At 38.9% G+C, this 20,697-nt stretch overlaps 1 protein-coding gene across 1 annotated transcript in view; it reads right to left on the bottom strand.

Moving 5' to 3' along the window:
- Positions 1-20,697, bottom strand: part of Ipo11 (importin 11) — a 148,240-nt gene that overhangs the window by 66,672 nt on the left and 60,871 nt on the right. Inside the window, exons 20-25 of the mRNA XM_051172607.1 lie at positions 18,717-18,830; positions 10,068-10,183; positions 6,575-6,651; positions 3,663-3,689; positions 3,392-3,471; positions 2,873-2,953 (exon numbers count right to left, since the gene is read on the bottom strand). Of these exons, the coding sequence (XP_051028564.1) occupies positions 2,873-2,953; positions 3,392-3,471; positions 3,663-3,689; positions 6,575-6,651; positions 10,068-10,183; positions 18,717-18,830 (495 nt within the window). The remainder of the gene's footprint in view (positions 1-2,872; positions 2,954-3,391; positions 3,472-3,662; positions 3,690-6,574; positions 6,652-10,067; positions 10,184-18,716; positions 18,831-20,697) is intronic.

Here is a 20,697-nt window from a genome sequence, read left to right as displayed (position 1 = left end):
ATAAGCTCGTTTTTATGACTTCAAATCAAAGGTACAACTACAACAATGACTTTTTTTCAAATTGTCTTAAGCATATTATCAAGTCTTCAATATGTAACTTAAGTATTTACAATCTATTAGTGATCTACTTTTGACACTAAATAGTTTTAATCTACACTTTGTATAAACTGTTATAAAATTTTACCATATTTGGACTATAACGATCTGTACTGACTCATTCAACCAAAAAAGGTACAAGTGAAGTAGACAGATGACATCATTTTTTCCACTTTCAAGCACAATGAAAAAGAAATAGACTTGCCACTAAAATTATGAAACAAGTGTGTAGTGCTAATGTTTGGAATTCTCCATGACAAATTTTTTAAAAGGCTGTGTTATTCTGAAAGGCAATAAGCAAAGACAATTAATTTTAAATAACTAGCTTAGATATATAATTGTTAATAATATCCTATATTAATAGCTTTACCTTAAAAAGCAAGTTCACTTGATAAATTGTTTCTTGTTTAATTTTTCATGTATTCATTTATTTACTCTGTGTGTGCATGTACACAATTGCACACAAGAGTGTGCACACATGCAATAGCGCATAAATGGAACTGAGAGGACGACTTTTGGGAGCTGGTTCTCTCCTTCTACCATGTGGGTTCTAGCGATGAAATTCAGGCCAACAGGTTTGGTAGCAAGCGCCATTACCTACTAAGCCATCTCAACCGGGTCCTGAAGTGCTTACTTTCAATAAACATTTATTTAAAGGAAATCATGTAGGAAGAACATCTGTCTTGGATTGTTTTTCTACAGCCAAATTTCCAGCAATCAAATAAAAAAAGTGTATTTGACTTTCCCTCCCACAAAGACCAACCATAAAATGAAACAGCTTTGTAATTAAATAAAAATAGTGAATTTTTGTATTGGTTTATTACATGCTAGGTACCTATTTAAGTGTGTGTCTATCTCTCTGTCTGTCTCTGTCTCTGTGTCTGTCTGTCTGTCTGTCTGTCTCTCTCTCTCTCTCTCCCTCCCTCCCTCCCTCTCTCTCTCTCTCTCTCTCAAATAATCGTCCTACTTGCCCTACACACTTGGCAAAGCAATCCTTGTCTTACAGATGGAAAATAAGAAGAGAGTAACTTCTCCACATCATATATACTTATGTACATATGTACAAAACAACAACAAAAAACACCAAGCCCAGAGTATAGCCCAGAGGCTTCTAAGTCGCAGAGCCGGCTGAGCAATTAGGACACGGGCCAAGTAAACGGTCAGGACTTGATACTGCACTCTAAATCTTCAACAGAAAACCAAGACCCTGGTGACTTTAAAATCTGAAACAAGGCACATATTCATTTTGACTTTTGATAATGGAGAAACTTACAGACTAACAATTTAGTATAGGAAGGGTTTTAAAGTACACACAGTATCAAGATAACATGACAATTTTCTCTGGCAGTGATAACTCAGACAGTATCAATAATGAATATTTGAGATAACAACTAAATGTTCCATAAACTAAAGCATTTACTATTAAGTACTTCCAGAAAAAAAAAATCTAATTCTTGACTCACTAGGCAAATAATTTACTATACAAACAAATAATACCAAATATACCCAACTTAAAAGTCAAACCAGCCATGCACACATGAATGTGTAGACTTTCTATGTGTGTATCCACCAAGAACAGACCATCCTCTACACTCAGATGATAGCTGGTGATTATTCCTATTAATTTGTAGCATCTTTGTCTTGGTTAATAGGAAATAAGCTTTTTTATATTGCATTCCACTGATAGAAAATCCACCTTGAAGATTTAAGATAATGCCATGGTTTTAAAATCATAAATGTAATTGTTAAGTTAGAAAGACTTTGAACGGTATAGTGGGGCATGCCTTTAATCCTAGCACTTGGATGGCAGAGACAGATCTATCTTTGTGAGTTCAAGGCCAGCCTAGAGAATTCCAAAACAACCTGAGCTACATAGTGAGACCCAGTCTAGAAAAATCCCACAAAATAGTGTAAAACTTTCTCTAACCAGAATTTAATTCTCTTATTTGACACAGAACACAGCCAAGAAATTAGAAATTTAATAGCTATACATTTTAAGCTTCATATGTAAATTACCAATACATATGTTTATATACATGCAAATCATGATATATTTTACTATAGTTATACATTTATATTTACATGTGAGCTATTCTGTTCATGTTATGGTATTTCTTTGATAGTTATATAAAGATAATTTACGGGCTATTAGTTCTCAATTATACACAATGCCAACAAATTTAGCACTCTACATTCAATAGCCAAGTAAAGTTAAAACTATCAGTAAAATTGTTCCAAGTATAGTCTAACAAACTGAAAAGGCCGTCCTCGGTAGAAGAGTGGTGACTGTCCTGCTTGTCATATGGACACTAGCACTTATTCCCTGTCTGGGAGGCAAGCTGCCATTGATTGAGGGTATAGCTCACTGACTTGCCTCCAATGTGTGAGGACACAGGTTTAATGCTGAGAGCACTATCCAAACAACAACTACAAAGCTGAGATGTATCCAGTGTTGCCAAGGTTAGGAAAAGTTGTTAAAAACCTTTTAATTAATTGCTATCCAATGAAATTCAGCAGACATGATTCCAATCAGATGAAATTTTGTTAGAAATCCAAAACTGCATTTTAAAAGACCTCCAGGTAACTTGTACACACATTCAAATGATGCTTTGGTCAGAGGAATTAAGCTAAGCTGTACCAGCCCCTTTCCTCTCCAGCATCCACACGCAGCGAGGAATAAGCTAAGCTGTACCAGCCCCTCTCCTCTCCAGCATCCACACGCAGCCAGCTCCAGCTTTACCAACAGCAGGTGACAATCAGCCTGAGGTGGCAATACCTTCAGTACTTGAACTTGACCTTCTGTAGTGATCTCTGGTAGCAGCTCACAAAAGGACTGGCACAGACCTACTGCATATGTCTGAAATCCAATCAAATTTGGGTTAGTATATGTGTAAGAGTATAGTTGCAATATTTAAAAGGCATAAAGCCTCAATTTGGAAGGCCTTATACTCCGTTCAGGAATTTATACTAAAGGTCTAAACAAACAACTTCAGTTAAGATCCTCTTAGGAAGAATGAAGAGGAAAGATCACAGCTAATAAGTTTACTGATGCATCGATACACACACACACACACACACACACACACACACACACACACACACACACACACACGGCATTTTCTGTATTCCTTAACCGCTGACCCTTCCTGCATGGGGAAGACTTACAAGGAAATAAAATTTTTACTCCCTAAAGTAACAAACGAAATTTGAACTTTGAAAAGGCACTCCTGATACCATGCATAACCCAAAATAATATTACATAATTATTAACAATGTAACAACTACTCTGACATACCTGTAAAAATTCTGTTGATGATAAAAAGATATAGCCATTGATGATCTTGAAGCAGGTTCGGAGATTCTCTGAACTTAGTTCTGCCAAAACAGTAATTATTTTTTTAAAAGAGAAATTTAACTAGCTGTTCAAACTGTAAGTGAAGTAATGATTCATTTTAGTTAAAACTAAGTTTCTATAGCAACACAAGGTACTCAAACTTGTTTTAACCACGATTACTAATGTGATTTTGACTTTTTATGGTTCCTATAGCAGCAAGCATGCACCTTACCGTTTGCAAGGCAGCTGGATGGAAGCTCTAGGATAGAAGATCAGACAGGATTGATAATGTTTTACCATCAGAAAAATAAAAATAAAAATAAAAATTTCTACAAGCAAGTGAAAAAAATTAAGTTACAGTAAGGGTGGTGAAACACTATTGTAATTCCAGCACTAAACAGGTCGAGGCAGGGGGATTGTGATTTCAATGCCAGCCTTGGCTAAAGGAAAAGCAAAAATAAAACCAACTTACATACTTCTCTTTATAAATGTTTCTGACTATAATCTAGTCAGTATTCATAAACTAGCCAGTATCTAAAAGCTGGCACACCCTGTAACAATGCTTGCTCATTCACCTTTACTAATAAAAACATTTCCAAAAGGTACTTCTTCCCTCTTTTTCCATTCAGAACAATTCTGACCTTTCACTTCAAACCAAAATTTCAATTGGGTCCTATGGTTTTCTGGTTTATAATGAAAAGTAAGTAGAGATGAAGCATGTTCAATTCTTAGTGGGAGAAAACCACCTAGTGAGGTCATAGTATTGACGCCAACCATATGAAAGAGGGTTAGTCCTGCTCATGAGAGTTTAGGGTAATAGGCCTGGCTGCATTTTTCACTCGTAGGCCACATATAAAGCAGCACAGAGACTGGGCAGACTGGCACTGCATAACATCTCCAAGTTAGGTAGAGTGGAAGTAAACAGGCCTTTGTCAGAAGACAAAAGAAAGTGGGGAGTACACTTCCTTTCTTTCTCTTGAACAACTAAAAGACTAACTTTCCTAGGAAATCAGCAGTAAGTAGCTGCCACTGCCTCTGGGAATGTTTGCGTTTCACAGGGAAAAATAACGAAGGTCTGTTTATTGAAAAATAGACTTTAGGTTATTGCTTGGGAATTCTTCTATTCGGGGGAGGAATAAAGTATGAAAAATTTTTAAAATCCCCCAAGAAAGAAAAGGAGTGAGGGGACAGGGGAAAGAGATAAGAAGGACCCTCAGGAGAAGAGTGAACGGTTAGTGGCATTATCTAGCCATCTCAGTCATCCACCCACTTAAAGTCTGGACCGTCCAGTGGTGTCAGTTCACAATCACTGCTCTGTCAGTTCACATCCGCTAGTGTTTTCTACTTTTTTTTTTTTTTAACTTCTGATAAAATTTCTAAGTATAAATAAATTTTTAGCAAACAGTCCAGATTTAGGGATTTTCCACCTAAATATTCTCCCAGGACACAAATAAACAAAAGTTTTAATAAAAGAATTAAAGATGCTCTAAGGCTGAGTCTTAGTGGGATTTCAGAGCTGGGGAGAGGGTTGTTGAGAAAATGGCTTGCTGCACACCCCATAAAGAACTAATCATGGCAGGGATGTCTAATCTCAGTGCTGAGAAGTGGAGGAGGAGGATCTCAGAGATTTACTGGCCAGCAAGTCTAGCTCATCAGTGAGTCTGGGTTGAGTGACAGACCCTACTTCACACAAGAAATAAAGGTGCTAAAGAAATGGCTCAGCAGCTAAGGACACTTGCTATTCACTCACAAGAACCAGAGCTGAGGGCTGGAGAGATGGCTCAGAGGTTAAGAGCACTGGTTATTCTTCCAAAGCTCCTGTGTTCAATCCCCAGAAATCACTTCTTGGCTCACAAACATCTATGATATCTGGTGCCCTCTTCTGGCAAGCAGGTGTACATGCAGGCAGAACAGTGTATACATAATTTAAAAAAAGAAAAAAAAGAACCAGAGCTGGAGTCTCAGCACCCACATAACAAAGCAGCACATCTTTCAAATGCTTGCAACTGCAGCTCCAAGGGACCTGACACCCTTTTCTGTCTTGCATGCAATCATGGGAACATGGATCCCCAAACATACAGGTGTGCAATCATTCACACCAACACATAGTCATTTATACACACACACAAAAAATAAGGTCAAGAGTGACAGAGGAAGGTACCTGTTGTAGCCCTCAAGCCCTCACAGGTGCACACACCAGCACACCCACACAACCACATATATACCAAGAGTTGAAAACCAAATTTTTAAAAAATAATCAAAGGGATAGTAAAGTACACTGTGTATAATTAATATATATGTAGGCATGCAAATGAATAGGTGAACTCCTTCACTAAGATGATTTTATAACCAAAGTATTATTTTTAAGAGATTTAAAGCTAGGGACACAAATCAGTGACCAGTGAGTTCCAGGCTCATTTTCAACATCCCCACTACCAAAAGGAATGAATGAATGCATAAATAAGTAAATTAATAAATAAATAGTAAAGCATGTAGAAATACTGATTTACTATGAAAATAAATGTTGATACTAGAGGAAGAGTCTAGTTATGTCCCCAAAAGACTGAAAGAGTAAGTGCGTAGATTCCTCAGAACCATGGTTCCATGAGATGTTTGAAACTGTGCAGCACTGAGGCATTGCCAGCTCAGAGGGAAGCAGCTGTCTAGCATGTGTGAGGCCATGCGAGGATGACGGGACAACACACATTAAGTGTCGTGAATATTTAGCAAATCTGTAAGCAATACTTCAGCAAATTATAGCACAAACTCCCTGTGTACAGCGAGGAGAGTAAAACCATGGTGGAGAAGCAGTTTCAGAATATATTCTTTAAGCAGCATATAGAACAGCTATCAAACAAAATTCTTCAGGCAAAGTTCAGGTTCAACTTGTAATCAGTTTATACCTTAGTTTATATTGAAAATTTTTGCATAGAGCAATGTTAACATAGAGCAATGTTACTTAATGTTTACATTTAAATCAATGGAAGTTAATTTAAATACATGTAAAATTTCAGTAAAAATACTATGGCTTATTGATATATGGAACTTAAAAAGATGGATGGAAGGTGTAAAGTTAAAGTCAGGAAAAATACTTCCAAGTTCTGGTTACACTAAAAAATATCTCAGTAAGACTTTAAGACATACCAAGAAGTGGTGACATGTTCTGAAATATACGAAGCAACTCTGGAGTAACACATGGGCTGTTTTCCAATGTCACTAACCTAGAAAAGAAAAACACAATACACTCACTTCTGACATCCATGAACGTCATTAATACAACTCAAGTATAAAAGCATTTCAGTATGACAATGGATAAAGCGCCTGTCAACAAGACCAACAGCACAAGTTGCCTCTAACCTCCCTAACTGGGTGTGCATGCTTACCCATGTGGGGGCCAGAGGGCGACCTGGGTGCCATCTTCAGGTACTGGCCACCTGTTTTTGTTTTGTCATGCATGCTCTCTCGCTGACCAAGAGCTCAGCCACTATGCTGGCTGGGCAGCAAGCCTGCACTGGGTCCACCTATCTCTGCAATCCCCAGTGTTGGGATGACTGCAATGTGTCACCTAGCCCAAGTTTGGCTTCTTCCTTTCTTAACTTTTTTGTGATTTCTGGGAATTGAATTCACATCTTTGTGCTTGCAAGTTAAGTAATTTGCAGGCTGAACTACTTCCTCAGTCTCATATATTTCCCCCCCCCCTTTTTTTTCTTTTTGGTTTTTCGAGACAGGGTTTTTCTGTGTAACAGCCCTGGCTGTCATGGGCTCACTTTATAGACTAGGCTGGCCTTGAACTCCAACGCCGCATACAAGGAAACCTAGGCTCACAGATATGGACTTACCTCAATCATAACCTGAACACTGTGGCAGTACTTGGAATGGCACTTGCATCTATCTGACTCCAAGTGTGAGTGTAAGCTCATTAAGAAAAGTGTATATAAGCCGGGCGTGGTGGCGCACACCTTTAATCCCAGCACTCAGGAGCCAGAGGCAGTTGGATCACTGTGAGTCCGAGGCCAGCCTGGTCTACAAAGTGAGTCTAGGACAGCCAAGGCTAACACACAGAAACCCTGTCTCAAAAAAAGAAGGAAGGAAGGAAGGAAGGAAGGAAGGAAGGAAGGAAGGAAGGAAGGAAGGAAGGAAGAAAATGTATATACTAACCTGGCCCATAGGGGTTCAGAGACTGAACTGCCCATTAGAGAGCATGCATGGGACTGACCTGGGCCTTCCGCACATATGTAACAGTTCTGCGCTCCGTCTTCCTGTGGGACTGCTAAAAGAATGAACAGGGGCTGTCTCTGACTCTGTTGCCTGCCTTTCAACCCCTGTTCTCTAACTGGGATGTCCTATCTCGCCTCAATAGGAAAAGATGCACCTAGCCTTTCTGCAACTTGATATGCCAAGGCTGGCTGGTACCCATGGAAGGGCTCCTCTTTCTGAAGAGAAAGGGAGGAGCAGTGGATTGGGGACTGGGGAGGTGGGGAGGATGGTAGCTGGGGAAAGAGGAGGTAGGGAAAACTGTGGTTGGGATGTTAAGTTAATCAATTAATTTTTAAAAAAGACACGTGTATATGCAAAAACAGTGGTGCTCAGCCTGTGGGTTCTGACTAAGACCAACTGCATGTCAGACATTTACATTACAGTTCACAGCAGTAACAAAGTCACAGGTGTGAGGCAGCAATGAGACAATTTTATGGTTGGAGTCACCACATGAGCTATTTTAAGGGGTTGCAGCATTAGGATGGTTGAGAACCACTGCCCTAGATGCTACTCAAATAACAATATGAAGAACTCTATGAGTGCATTCCAAGCAGGAAATGTCTACCCATGGACATTTACAGCCATTAATCTACTCTTCTGAAACACAGCATTTACTTACAACTTAGTAATTTCCACCCAAAATCATTTTGGGGAATAAAGACTTTGGGGTTTTGTTTTTGATCCTTTACATTGCTGTTGTTTATATAACCCTGAGGATTGATCTCTAGGCCATGGAATGGGAGGGAAGCACACTGTCACTGAGCTGTCCCCTAGTCCAGATGCAAACTCTTCATTTTTGAGCAAAACGTAGCAAAGAAAAGAGGGAACATCAGGACAGGAAGGCAAGGAGCAAATGTTCACCTTTTTATGGTTGATTTCTGTGACTAAATTGCAGTAGTCAATTTCTAAGCAGAAAATTTTAAACATCTCCTATGTTACCTCTGGAGAAAATGGTTTCCAACAGTGAGCTGAGACTAAGGAGAAAAAGGACTTGATAGCACTGTTCTTAGGTCCACTGAGCAGGCAAAGATTCATGTGACACATTAAGTTATCATGGACCAGGCTTCTTTTTAGTTGCTGCTTTCAGCCTATTAGCAGCACATGCTATTTGTTCAGAAAAATACAGCATTAAGATTTTTAACGGCAGCAATGTGTAGGGCTCAGTTCTAACATCTCCGTACCCACTAGCAAGGCATTGAGAGGGTGAAATATCAATATCCACCCCACAAAACATTTTTCAAAGACTCAAAAATTTAAGACCAGTTTTTGTTTGGGGAAGTTAGCAAGATGCTTAGGTTACATGCCAAATACCAGGTATAAAATGCAGCACGGTCCTGGCTATCATTTCTATTTCTCTCTTTTTTAAAATGTTTACGTGTTTAGGTGTTTTGTCTGTATTTATGACTGTGCATTGTTGGGGTAGATCTGGAGCTACTGTGTATTCAAATGTTAATTGCTTGCCCCCCAAGATCTTTGATATCCTATGAGGAAGTTCTCACATGTACAAAATGACATTTGTGAGCCTTGTCTCCCAAATTATCCCTGATTGGATAATAAAGTTGTCCATAGACTGAACTGAGCAAGAGAGGTAGGCAGAGCTGGGGTGGGAGTGGGGTGGGGACACAGAAGAACCACAAAAAGATAGGAGAAAGGAGAAAGGGAGGAAAAAGGAGCAAGTCACCAAGGGGTCCCCAACTAGAAGAAGCACGTGGTCGAGAGCAGTCTGCTCTGAGGACTGGCCTGAGGGAGCAGAAACAGCCCAACTGGATGGGAAGCAGCCCAGATAAGAATGATGAAAGCAAGTGCCAGGGGATGCGTGGCTGGGAAATTTTAACAATGGCTTAAGGGATTGATATCTGTCCAACTCCAGTGCATTAAAGCTTATTAAAAATATAACAGATTTCTGTGTTCTTTATTTATAAAGTAACGGGTTAAGGAATAACTGCTGCTGAATTAATAATCAGCTTTAATTAATATTAATAGAATAATTATACTTACATATGTATTAAATATCATGAACCAATTTTAATTTTTAAATAATCTTTCTAAGTGTACCATGTGGACATGGTGCCTGTGGAGGACAGAGAAAGTGTCAGATCCCCTGGAACAGGAGTTACAGATGTTATGAACTACCACGGGAGTGTGGGGAACCTGGACCTTCTCTGGAAGAGTAGCCAAGTGCTCTTAACAACAGAACCATTTCCTGTTAACTGTCTACCATGAACCGACGTGAGCAGCAGCTGCAAAAAAGACGACAACTGGAGGACAACAACTCCATGTACTTATTCTTAAAGGCAGAGTACCCAGAGCCCTGTTACATGACCTCTGCTTTACTGAATCACAAGTAGAGAAAGCAATAGTATCAACTTTTCCCTCTTACCATAATTCTAGACCATCTTCCAGAAGATAGACATGTGGAGGCTGGGAAACATCTGTACTCAGCTGGATAACGGGGAGCAGGAAAGGGTACAGGTTCTTGCTGTCTGCTCCTAATCCCTATAGGAAGAATAACACAACTTATGGTAAGACACTCTAAGGTCCCTCCCCAGCACCAATCAATTACCTGCCTCAGATAACAATTTATATAAAATAAATAAGAGGGTTTTTGTTTGTTTGTTTTTCTAGACAGGGTTTCTCTGTGTAGCCTTGCCTGTCCTGGACTGGCATCGTAGACCAGACTGGCCTCCAACTCAGAGATCTGCCTGCCTCTGCCTCCCCAGTGCTGGGATTAAAGGCGTGCACCACCATCACCTGGCTAAATAAGTCTTTTAGAATAGTCTTCATTATACTAGCAAAGTTCTATTTATTACTAAAATGTAAAAAAAAATAAGATACATTATCATCCTATCTAGATGGCAATTATTTTTATATATCAGCCAAAGCTATATGCATCAATGTCTTTTAAGGAATTCCACATATAGCTAGGCGTGGTGGTGTACACTTGTAATCCCAGCACTCTAAGAGACAGAGGGAGGCAGATTGCTGTGAGTCCGAGGCCAGCGTGGTCTAAAAAGCAAGTTCAGGACAGCCAAGGCTACACAGAGAAACCCTGTCTTAGAAAAAGAAAGAAAAAAAGGAAGGAAGGAAGGAAGGAAGGAAGGAAGGAAGGAAGGAAGGAAAGAATTCCACATACAGGTTGAGTCTTCCTTATCTGAAATGGTTAGAAAAGAAGCTAAGATTTGGATTTCATTTTCTGGAGTGTTTGTAAATACATAATAAAATATCTTGCGAATGGAATCCAAATATAAAATTAATTCATAATTAATATACACCTTATACATGTATCTCGAAGGTAATTCAATACATTAGTATTATCTCTTTTAGAGCATTTTGAATTTTAGACTGGGAATATTTGCTTCCCCCATGCTAAGACTACAAAGAAAGTACTGCCACTGATCTTTTAATCTGTATAAGCACACACAGCTAAAGAACAAGGATAGAATGGACACAGCCTAAACTGTTCACTGTTATTACGGTACATCTGTATTTTACAATACAAAGCAAGCATGAAATATCATATGATAAGAAACAGAAAAAAAAATCAAAAATAATATTGGACTTAAAAGGACAGAAATTTATACAACAATTCTACTGCAAAGAATTTTTAAAGATTGCTATGATTCTGTATATTTAGTATATACATAAAAATATCTCTAGTAGAAAACTGACCGAACTATCAGAACCAGTTAAAACATGAGGAAAGAAAAAGGAAGAACGCTAAGGGAAAAGGCAGATAGACTTATTTTGCATGTTTTCTAAATACGTAATTATCTTTCATGAAGATCTTTTTAATTATATGTTAATGCATCTAGAAGACAAAGATACAAGAAAACGTTTAATCTAAAGTTCTAGTTTGTCTGGTGTTCCTTAAGACAGTGATTACATAGCTCACAGTGGAAAGACTTTAAAGCAGAACAAAAGGGACTTTGGGGTGGGAAGGAGACCAATCTCTAAACCAGAAAGGAAATATCAAATGACATTTTGGGGAAATTTTATCTTTTATTTGTTTTCATTTTGCCCCAGGAGAGACGAAGCCTTACTATATAGCCCTGGCAGGCCTGAGAGTTACTATGTTTCTATAAAAAGTTCATTAAAAAAAAAAAAAAAAAAAAAAGCCTGATCTGCTATTAAGTAACCTACTAGAAGTGGAGGAGAAAATCCTATTCTAACATAATTATAGATGACATAAGAGGGCATAACTATCGTTGCAATTTCCTGTGAAACTTGGTGGTGGGTGGCGGGGAGTTCCACCGGTTTTGGTGGTATGTATCCATAATCCCTCTTAACACATGGGAGGTAAAGACAGCAGAGTCGGAAGTTCAAAGCTGTCTAGGTGAGTCCAAGCTCAGCATAGACTACATGAGACCCTGGATAGAGAAGGAAGACAGAGGAAGGGAGAGAAAGAGAACAAATATGAACGAATGCACCCAAATTATAGTCAGCCATAGTTCTCGTACTATTGAGCAAGCAATGCACAATCTATTTTCTCCAGACCCATTTTTGAAGTTCAGACACTCCATGACATCATGGTCTAGAAGGCATCCTGCCCATACATTTCCTTTCTCAAGTGACATGAACAACTGTCCACCGTGTAATAACACACATCACAGCCCTAATGGTTCCTCCTTGTCCTCACTCTGCATCTGCATAAGCCACAATTCGAGCTCCCTAATGTTTTTTCAAATTGTTTCTCTTCCTGCTATTGGTTTAATTGCAGCCCTGATCATCATTGTCAATGTTAATAGATTCTCCTACCTTGACCTGGCATCACTCCCATTCCAAACCAGGCTCCCTGTACTGCTCTGAGTTTCCTTGTTTTAAGAAAAACGATCTTCTGAACATTGCGCTCTCTAGCCGTCTGCTCAGTCTCACATAAGCAGTTCTGAAATTCCTTGTCCAACTATGTTAGCTATGCAATATTAGAAACCTATGTTGACATATGCATAAAGCTGATCAAGTCACTGAATGGGCAAATATGTTTACTACTTGTCTCCTAAAAACCAATGAAATGATGTAGGATTTTTTAAAAAGACTTATGACCATTAACAAAAAGAGATAAAAGTAACCCAGTTTGAAAAGTGAGAAGTAGTAACTGACTTAGCAGCGCTAGAAACCAAACCTCAAGTTAAATAGCAAATGGGGTCAACAAGATGACTCACTGAGTAAAGATGCTTGCCATCAAGCCTAAAGACCAAGCTCAAAATCTTGGATCCACAAGGTACAAGAGAACTAAGTCCCATAAGCTGTCCTCTCACCTCTACACGCATGTTGTATCTCACACACACACACACACACACACACACACCAATTTTAAATAAAGTATGTAGAAAAGGGAAGAGATCATAATACCGTCTGATTTGAGTGGCTGAACCATCTCCCTACTTCCCCATATAACTCAGTAACTGGCGGTACCAAGTATTTTCATAAACATATACATGTTTGGGGGATTAAGATATGAAGGAAAATATGCTAATAAGACCATTTCTGAAAGTTTAAAAATAGAATCAACAAAAACATGTCTGTTTGAAAATGACAATCAAAACCAATATTTTGTATGCTAATAAAAGTCTTTAAGGAGCTGGAAAGATGGCTCAGCAGTTAAGAGCACAGTCTGCTCTTCCAGAGGTCCTGAGTTCAATTCTCAGCAACCACATGGTAGCCTACAACCATCTATAATGTGATCTGATACCCTCTTCTGGTATGTAGGTGTACATGCAAGCAGAGCACTGTATATATAATAAATATTTTTTTTAAGCCTTTAAGGTAAAACAAGAAATGGAAGAATGGAAGGAAAGTAGGTGGGTGCAGTGGACACACTGGGGACACGTACTTTTCTGGAGAACTCAAAGGTGCTAGGTCCCTAATGCAAAGAAGCATTTCTCATGTTCATTCTACTTTATACTTTCATTTAAAATCCTTAGGTTAAGTTTAAGTTTTTTAAAAGTTAGTTTTGAGAATCGAGACACAATATTAATACTGTAGGAATTGGTGAGGCCTTGACTTAAAGCTTTCTTTGTACTGTGATTTCCTTTTGGGTGTAGTTTGCTAAGTGGTTGATTTGTCAAGGAATGTAGATGGTTCTAGGGAGTGAAACAGGACCCCAACTACCAGCCAACAAGTAAACAAAGAACTGGGTACAAAGCATCGAAGAACTGTGCCAACAAGCTAAATGAGTTTGAAAGCAGATTCCTCTCCAAGGCCTGCATGTGGAAAGAACACCTAGTCTGGCAGATGACACCTGACCCTGGTAAGACTCCAATCCATGCATGGACTGGGCCTAGGCCCCATACACAGATGTACCTGGTGAGCAGCTCAGGCTTCATGTGGGTCCCCTAGTAAGGGGGGGATCAGGGGCTGTCTCTGACATGCACTCTGTTGCTTGCTTTTTGATTACTTCCCCCTGGTGGGACTTGGCGGGCCACAGGGGAAGAGGACACACTCAATCCTGATGTGAGTTGATAAGCTGGGGTGGATGGGAAGGGAGGGGCTCCCCTTATCTGAGAAATAGGGGAGGGTGTAGGGAGTAGAGGGAGGGAGGATGGGACTGGGAGGAGAGGACGAATGGAGGCTACAATCAGGATGTAAAGTGAATTAATTAATTAATTTTTAAAAGACTCTGATCAAAGAATCTGGCTATGACATATTAGGCTTCTGACACAAAAAATGTCAAATTAATCAATGAGTGAATTTTAAGCCATTAAGACTTGCTTCACAAGGCAATTTGATGGAGCCATTTTCCCAATTAAAGTTCCCTCTTCCTGGGAGACTTTATTAAGTTGACAAAACACCAACAGGCACACAGAGCAATGGCAGCTCATATACTAAAGAAATAAAACATGGGGTATGAGGTTAATAAGACTGTCAATGCCACAGAATGTAGAACCACCTAGTGCAATGGTTCTCAACTTATCCAGGAGTCGCCCAAGACCACTGGAAAACACAGATGTTTATGCTACAATTCATAAACAGTAGCAAAATTACTGATATGATGTAGCAATGAAAATATTATGGTTGGGGGGGATATCACAACAACACACAGAACTATATTAAAAGGTAGCAGCATTAGGACGGTTGAGAACCGCTGAGAGGAATCATTTATATCAAGTTGGTTCTAAAGTGTGCCTGTAAAAGACTGCCTCGTTCCCTGGGCTTATACCCACAATGACAGAAAAAGAAAGAGGCTAGCTGAGCAAGAGCACCCACTGTTCTCGCCTACAGACTTCAAACTTTTGCCACCTGACTTTCCCACCATGAGGACTGCATATGAGCCCAGATAACTCTTTTTCCTTTGAGTTGCTTTTGTCCTAAAGTATTTCATCGCAGTGATGGAAAAGTAACTAAGACACAAGGTCAGATGCCAGGAAAATGAGGTAGAAAAAAGAAAGTTAGCAATAACAATGATATGTGCCCTACAGTTATATAAATAAGAACCATAAATAGTGAGATTACACTATAACTATGTTGGAGGTTGGTCTGATGTATTTTGATGCTAATAAAAAGCCATCCCACTGGGGCAGGGCAAATGCGATAGGTGTGGCTAAGGTTCCCTGACTTGGAGAGACAGAGAGAATCCTGGGAAGAAGACGGGAGACCTGAGGAGAGAAGAAGTTCGTCACGGTTTAGATGGAAGAGACGCATGTGGCCAGTGTGGATGGAGATAGGGCCCAAATGAAGAACATTAGCAAGTACAGGGGATTGTGGATGGGAGGTAGCTTGATAGACATTATTAGAAAGAGATGACACGGGACTGGGATACCACTATGGGAAGTAGTTTAGAGGATTAATGTCTGCCCTGCCCCAGGTTAACTAAGGCCACTTTAAAATATAACTGGTGTCTGTGTCTTGATTGGTTGCTAGGGGCTTAGAATATACTGCCATATTAATAATAATATATAGGCTTAATGATAATAAACATTATTAGGCCGTATTGGTAATTTAACAACAACATAACTACATTGGGAACACACAGGAACAGGAGTATCACAAACAGGTATAAAATGATTAAAACTATATTTTCTATATTAGAAAGTCAAGAGAGAATGTTAAAATGCTTAAATCAAAAATAAACAATGAGCACCAGCAAGATGGTTTCATGTTAACCTGAGTTAAATGCTCACAACCACACAGTGTTAGGAGAAATCCAACTACAGGCTGTCCTCAGAACTCCACACACACGCCATAGTATATTGCCACATGGTCTAAGTGTACCTACACACTTTTGTACAGGTGCATGCATATATCACAAAATAAATATATGTATAAGTAATAAAAAAGAATAAACAATAAGAGCTAAGAAGAAGGCTCAGTTATAAGGACTCAAGTTTGAATCCTAATACCCACATAACAGCCTAGCCTATCAGCTCACACTTGTAATCCAAGCACTGGGAGGCAAAGACAGAAAAATAAGAATAAATAAATATGCTTCTATCACTCTTCATTAAAAATAAATAAATGACACTTTTACCTTATCTATATCTAAAATTAGTATTTAGAGAAACAGTTAGCACATTCTCCCACTCTGAAGAGTTGTACGTCTTATACACAACATGTCAATCACAGATAAACTGTTAAGAGCTTGCTCCCTAGCTGGTTGCACTTCTTTGGAGCACTGTGAAAGTTTAGTAGTATAGGGGCAATTCCGGCATGTCCTTAGGAACTGCATCTTGTCTCTGGCCTGCCTCAGGTTCTCACACTGCTTCCTGTTCACCACACCCTCCTACTCCCACGTGTTCCGTCTCCCCAGGGCCAAGTCAGCAGCCCATGAACATGCACCGAGTCTCCGGAAGTACAAGCAAACCTAAGTCCTTCCTCCTCGGGCTGCTTAGAGCAGGTTTTCTGCCACAACAACCAGTTTAACTATTACTGGAGCTTTATGAATGGAGGTATTTGTCTCAAATGTCTTCATCCGTCTCATCCCTAAGCTACCATCTCACTAAGAACTGTCTGGATGATCTGTCAGGATGAAGATGCTCCACATTACTTTCCAAGTAAGACAGATAACCTACCATTTGCCCCGTATTATGATGACGCAGTGCTAGCAGACCACTTTAGTACACTGTTAGACACTTCGCCAGACTGCCCACTGCACAAAGGCTTGCCCTGTTTTCCTCTTCCCAGGATCTAGCACTGAACACGGGCCTTATGAACAAATGCTTACTTCCACCGAAGCCAACTGCAGACTAGAATGCTCATTTTCATAGGCATCAACCTCCACAGGCAAAGACTATTAGACACCAGATTTCCAGGTTTATAAAATACAAATGCAAAAATATATAGAAAATTCACTAATGTCCATATTACACGTTAAAATCAGAAAGATGGCAATATTAGCTGACAGGTAATTTAACAATGAACCTTAATATTCTCAAATTACTCTGAAATATTTTTAAGTTACAATCTCAATTTTTTACATGACACCATATACTTATTTACAAAAAAAGGTACATTATTATTTGGTTGGGACTTTGCATTACCAGCCAATAGTAATGTACCAGTATATTAAATGTCATAATAGAGAAAAACAACCAAACATTCCACAAATGACTCTTAACTACTAAAATTGCTGTAATTGACATGCTACAAGAGACAGAAAAGCTGGGAGGTTTTGTTCAAATTTCCCTCACACAAATCCCCAACTGAAGCTACAAACACATGCTTACCGACCTAAAGTACCAAGGATCTAAGCACCCTCTTTCTTCGGTTACCTACAATGGTAACAGACTAGTTACTAGCCTTTTCTGAAGTTATGACTCTTGTCTCCAAAAGCAAGTGAGCAAACAAACAAAAATAACAAACAAAAAACAAAACAAAACAAAACAAAAAACAGGAAAATTCTAAGTATTAAAGGATAAGCAGAAAAATACTTATTTTACAAACGTGCTTCAGCAGAAACCAGAGGCATGGCTCAGCAATTAGAACTGCTTCTTCTGAGGCCTCAGTTTAGGTTCCTAGCACCCACGTCAGATGGTCTACAGCTGCCTATAGCTCTAGCTACAAGAGATGCAACACACTCCTATGGCTTTTGTGTGCAATTGCACTAAGAGGAACACACATACACACACACACACACACACACACACACACACACACACACATTTTAAAACTACAACTTTTCAAGTGTCTTAGCAAATAGTTTTAGGAGGAGTATTTTTGTTTAATGGCATAGTTTAATTAGATGAAAAAATATACAAAGGTGGATTATGATGGCTGTATATCATGAATGTGTTTATTATCACTAAAATGCATACCTAAATTGGTTTAGATGGTAAACTTTCTGACATATGAATCTTACCAAAAAATTTCAAAGTGCAAAAAATGTATTAGAGTTGTTATCGTTAATCATCTATTTTAAAACTCTGATAATTTGTAATGATAAAACTCACCTATAAACATTTATTTAAAAAAAAAAGGTTCAGTCAAAACATCAAGGGATCTTGGGTCTTTTTAAAGTAATATTAGAAACTTTTAGATTGAGAATTGCTGTAATTCTTAATGTAAAAGTCTATCTCAATGGGAAAAGTCTCAAATTTACTTTGAATAGTGCAAATGAGAGCCACAGTCCAGGTCTCTACGTGCGGTTTCAGGTTCCTCTCTCCCTGCTACATGTCAGAGCACTTTAAACCGGAGAATTCTAAAATCAAAATCACCCATCCCTCAAAAGCAGTCACCTGACTTCCTGAATTACTGGGTTACAACAAGGGAAGTCTTTACTTTAGATCCAGGGAAAAAGTGAAACTGCAGACCAAGTTCATGGCGCAATGCTCTGAATGCCAAACTGCATGTGGGGCACTAGGCATGGGTCTGACCTCACTGGAGAAGAGCAACAAAAGAAATGTCTTTTTGAAGTAGAGAATACTTTTCAAATATCCTTTAAAAATAGGCTAAATAAAGATTATACTTGCTATTGAAACTGTACAGATTTTACATTTTAAAAGTCTAAAAGTAACAAAGATTTTCATGAGTATTAACATGAATCATCTAAAAACAATGAATTTAAAAACAAATGAGAACTAAGAAGCTGGAGCGGTACCTGAGCGAGATGGATAAGCGCTGTCAGAATGGCGCACCGAAGCATGTTGTGTTCTTCGCTCTGCTTCCAAAGCAGAGGCAAGTACTGTACCAAGCACCCTACGTACGGGCGTATCTGCCACGAGACAGACAAACACAGAACAAACAACAAACAAAATGGAATCAACAGGGTTGTTTAGGAAGAAAGGCAATAATGTACTGTGAGAAACCTGAAAATTATTGTAAAGTATTAGGCAATAAATTACTTAACATTAATTTACTAAATTAAAGATAAATAAGACATTATATAGAAACCTGGGGTTCTGTAGAAAATATTTCAAAATAATTTGAGGTAAGCATCAAAGATACTGAATAAAAACTTCATGAATATAAAACATTATTTAAAGCTTAATAAAAAGTTACACTTGACTTTTAATAAAACAGCTTAATATCATGAAAATTACACTGTATTTAAGAGTCCACATTTACCCATTGATTCTACAGTTTTCTGATGATGTCTCCCTGAGACAGTTCCCGAGAACACGGCACCGCAAAGGACAGAAAAGCTGTACAAGCCTTCACAAAGAGAAAGGGCAAGGACCTGGAGTCAGTGCACAGAACCCACCTAAAGGGCTGTGTACGCTTGCAATCCCACCTTTGGAGAGACGGTGTTGAGTGGGTCCTTGGGGCTCACTGGCTGGCCAGCCCAGACTAACTGGCCAGCCTGGGCAACTTAGAGGCCCTATCTCTAGAGCAAAGAAGATGGCTCCCAAGGAACAAAAGCTAAAGGTTGTCCTTTGGCCTTTACTCACTCACATGTGCACTTACACGCACACACACAGGCCCAATAAAATTGTTATGCCTAACAAGTATGGACTAAGTTATGAAAAATATAACCTGAAACACAGATATAAAGCCCAGCCTCACAGTGAGTTTGTCTGTTACTGGCAGGGGGTTCAGGGATGAGTAGCGCACACTGCATGTCATAGGTCACCTTGTGGAGTCAGTTCTCTTTCTACCTTTGCATGGATTCCAGAGGCCGAGCTCAGCTATCATGATGACTTGCACAGAAATCTCCATTACCCAGTAAGCTACCTCACTGGCCCAGCAGTGAATTTACTGAACAAATGGATGGATAAATGAATGGATAGTGGATGAATGGGCAGATGGACAGACAGGCAGCAGATAGACACAGAGAGATATGCATACCTGCTCCAGATTTAGGATAATTGAAATTCTATGTGCAGAGCATCCTTGCTGATGACACAGAAATACTAGACCAGCAGACCTTCAACATGAACAAATTCTACCTCATGCATTTAAATTCAGTACTGCTCTCAAAAAAAAAAAAAAAGTTTCATTTGACTTTGTTTTTCAAGATAGGTTTCTTTGTGTACCCCTGGCTGTAATGGAACTCGTTCTGTAGACCAGGCTAGCCTCAAACTCACAGAGATCTACCCGCTTCTGCCTCCTGAGTGCTGGGATTAAGGGCATGCGCCAATACCACCAGGCTTCCACAAAAGGTTTTTTAATACTGTTTATACAACACCAAACTTTCAAAGGGTAGCAAAGCTACAGAACTGTTGGTGGTAATGGTGATAAGTTACATGTTTCCCCTAAATATTTAACTGAGATAAGACTGAATATTAAAGACTCGTGTCTTTATTATTGCATATACTTACTTATATTTTATTTTCAAAATTTGAACTGTACCATTATAGTTAACACCCAATATCTATTTAACAAGTAATTCAATTTTGCTAAATGGCTTATCTCTAGATCATTCCAATTACAATATAAAACCAGGTCAAATAATGTTTTAAAAAAAAAAAACTTTTAAATGCAGCAGTATTACATTTTCTGAATGTAATCAAGATTTTAGGATGATGAGCAGCTTATTTATTTGTTTGTTTGCTTTATTTTGAGGAGCTTATTTCTTATTAAGAGAGTATGATACCTATGATTACAATCAGTGGGTTTACAAATAGTGAGACAGACAAAAC

The sequence above is a fragment of the Acomys russatus genome, chromosome 30 (genome assembly GCF_903995435.1).
Source record: "Acomys russatus chromosome 30, mAcoRus1.1, whole genome shotgun sequence".
NCBI lineage: Eukaryota > Metazoa > Chordata > Mammalia > Rodentia > Muridae > Acomys > Acomys russatus.
This window is presented reverse-complemented; position numbering and strand designations above follow the sequence as displayed.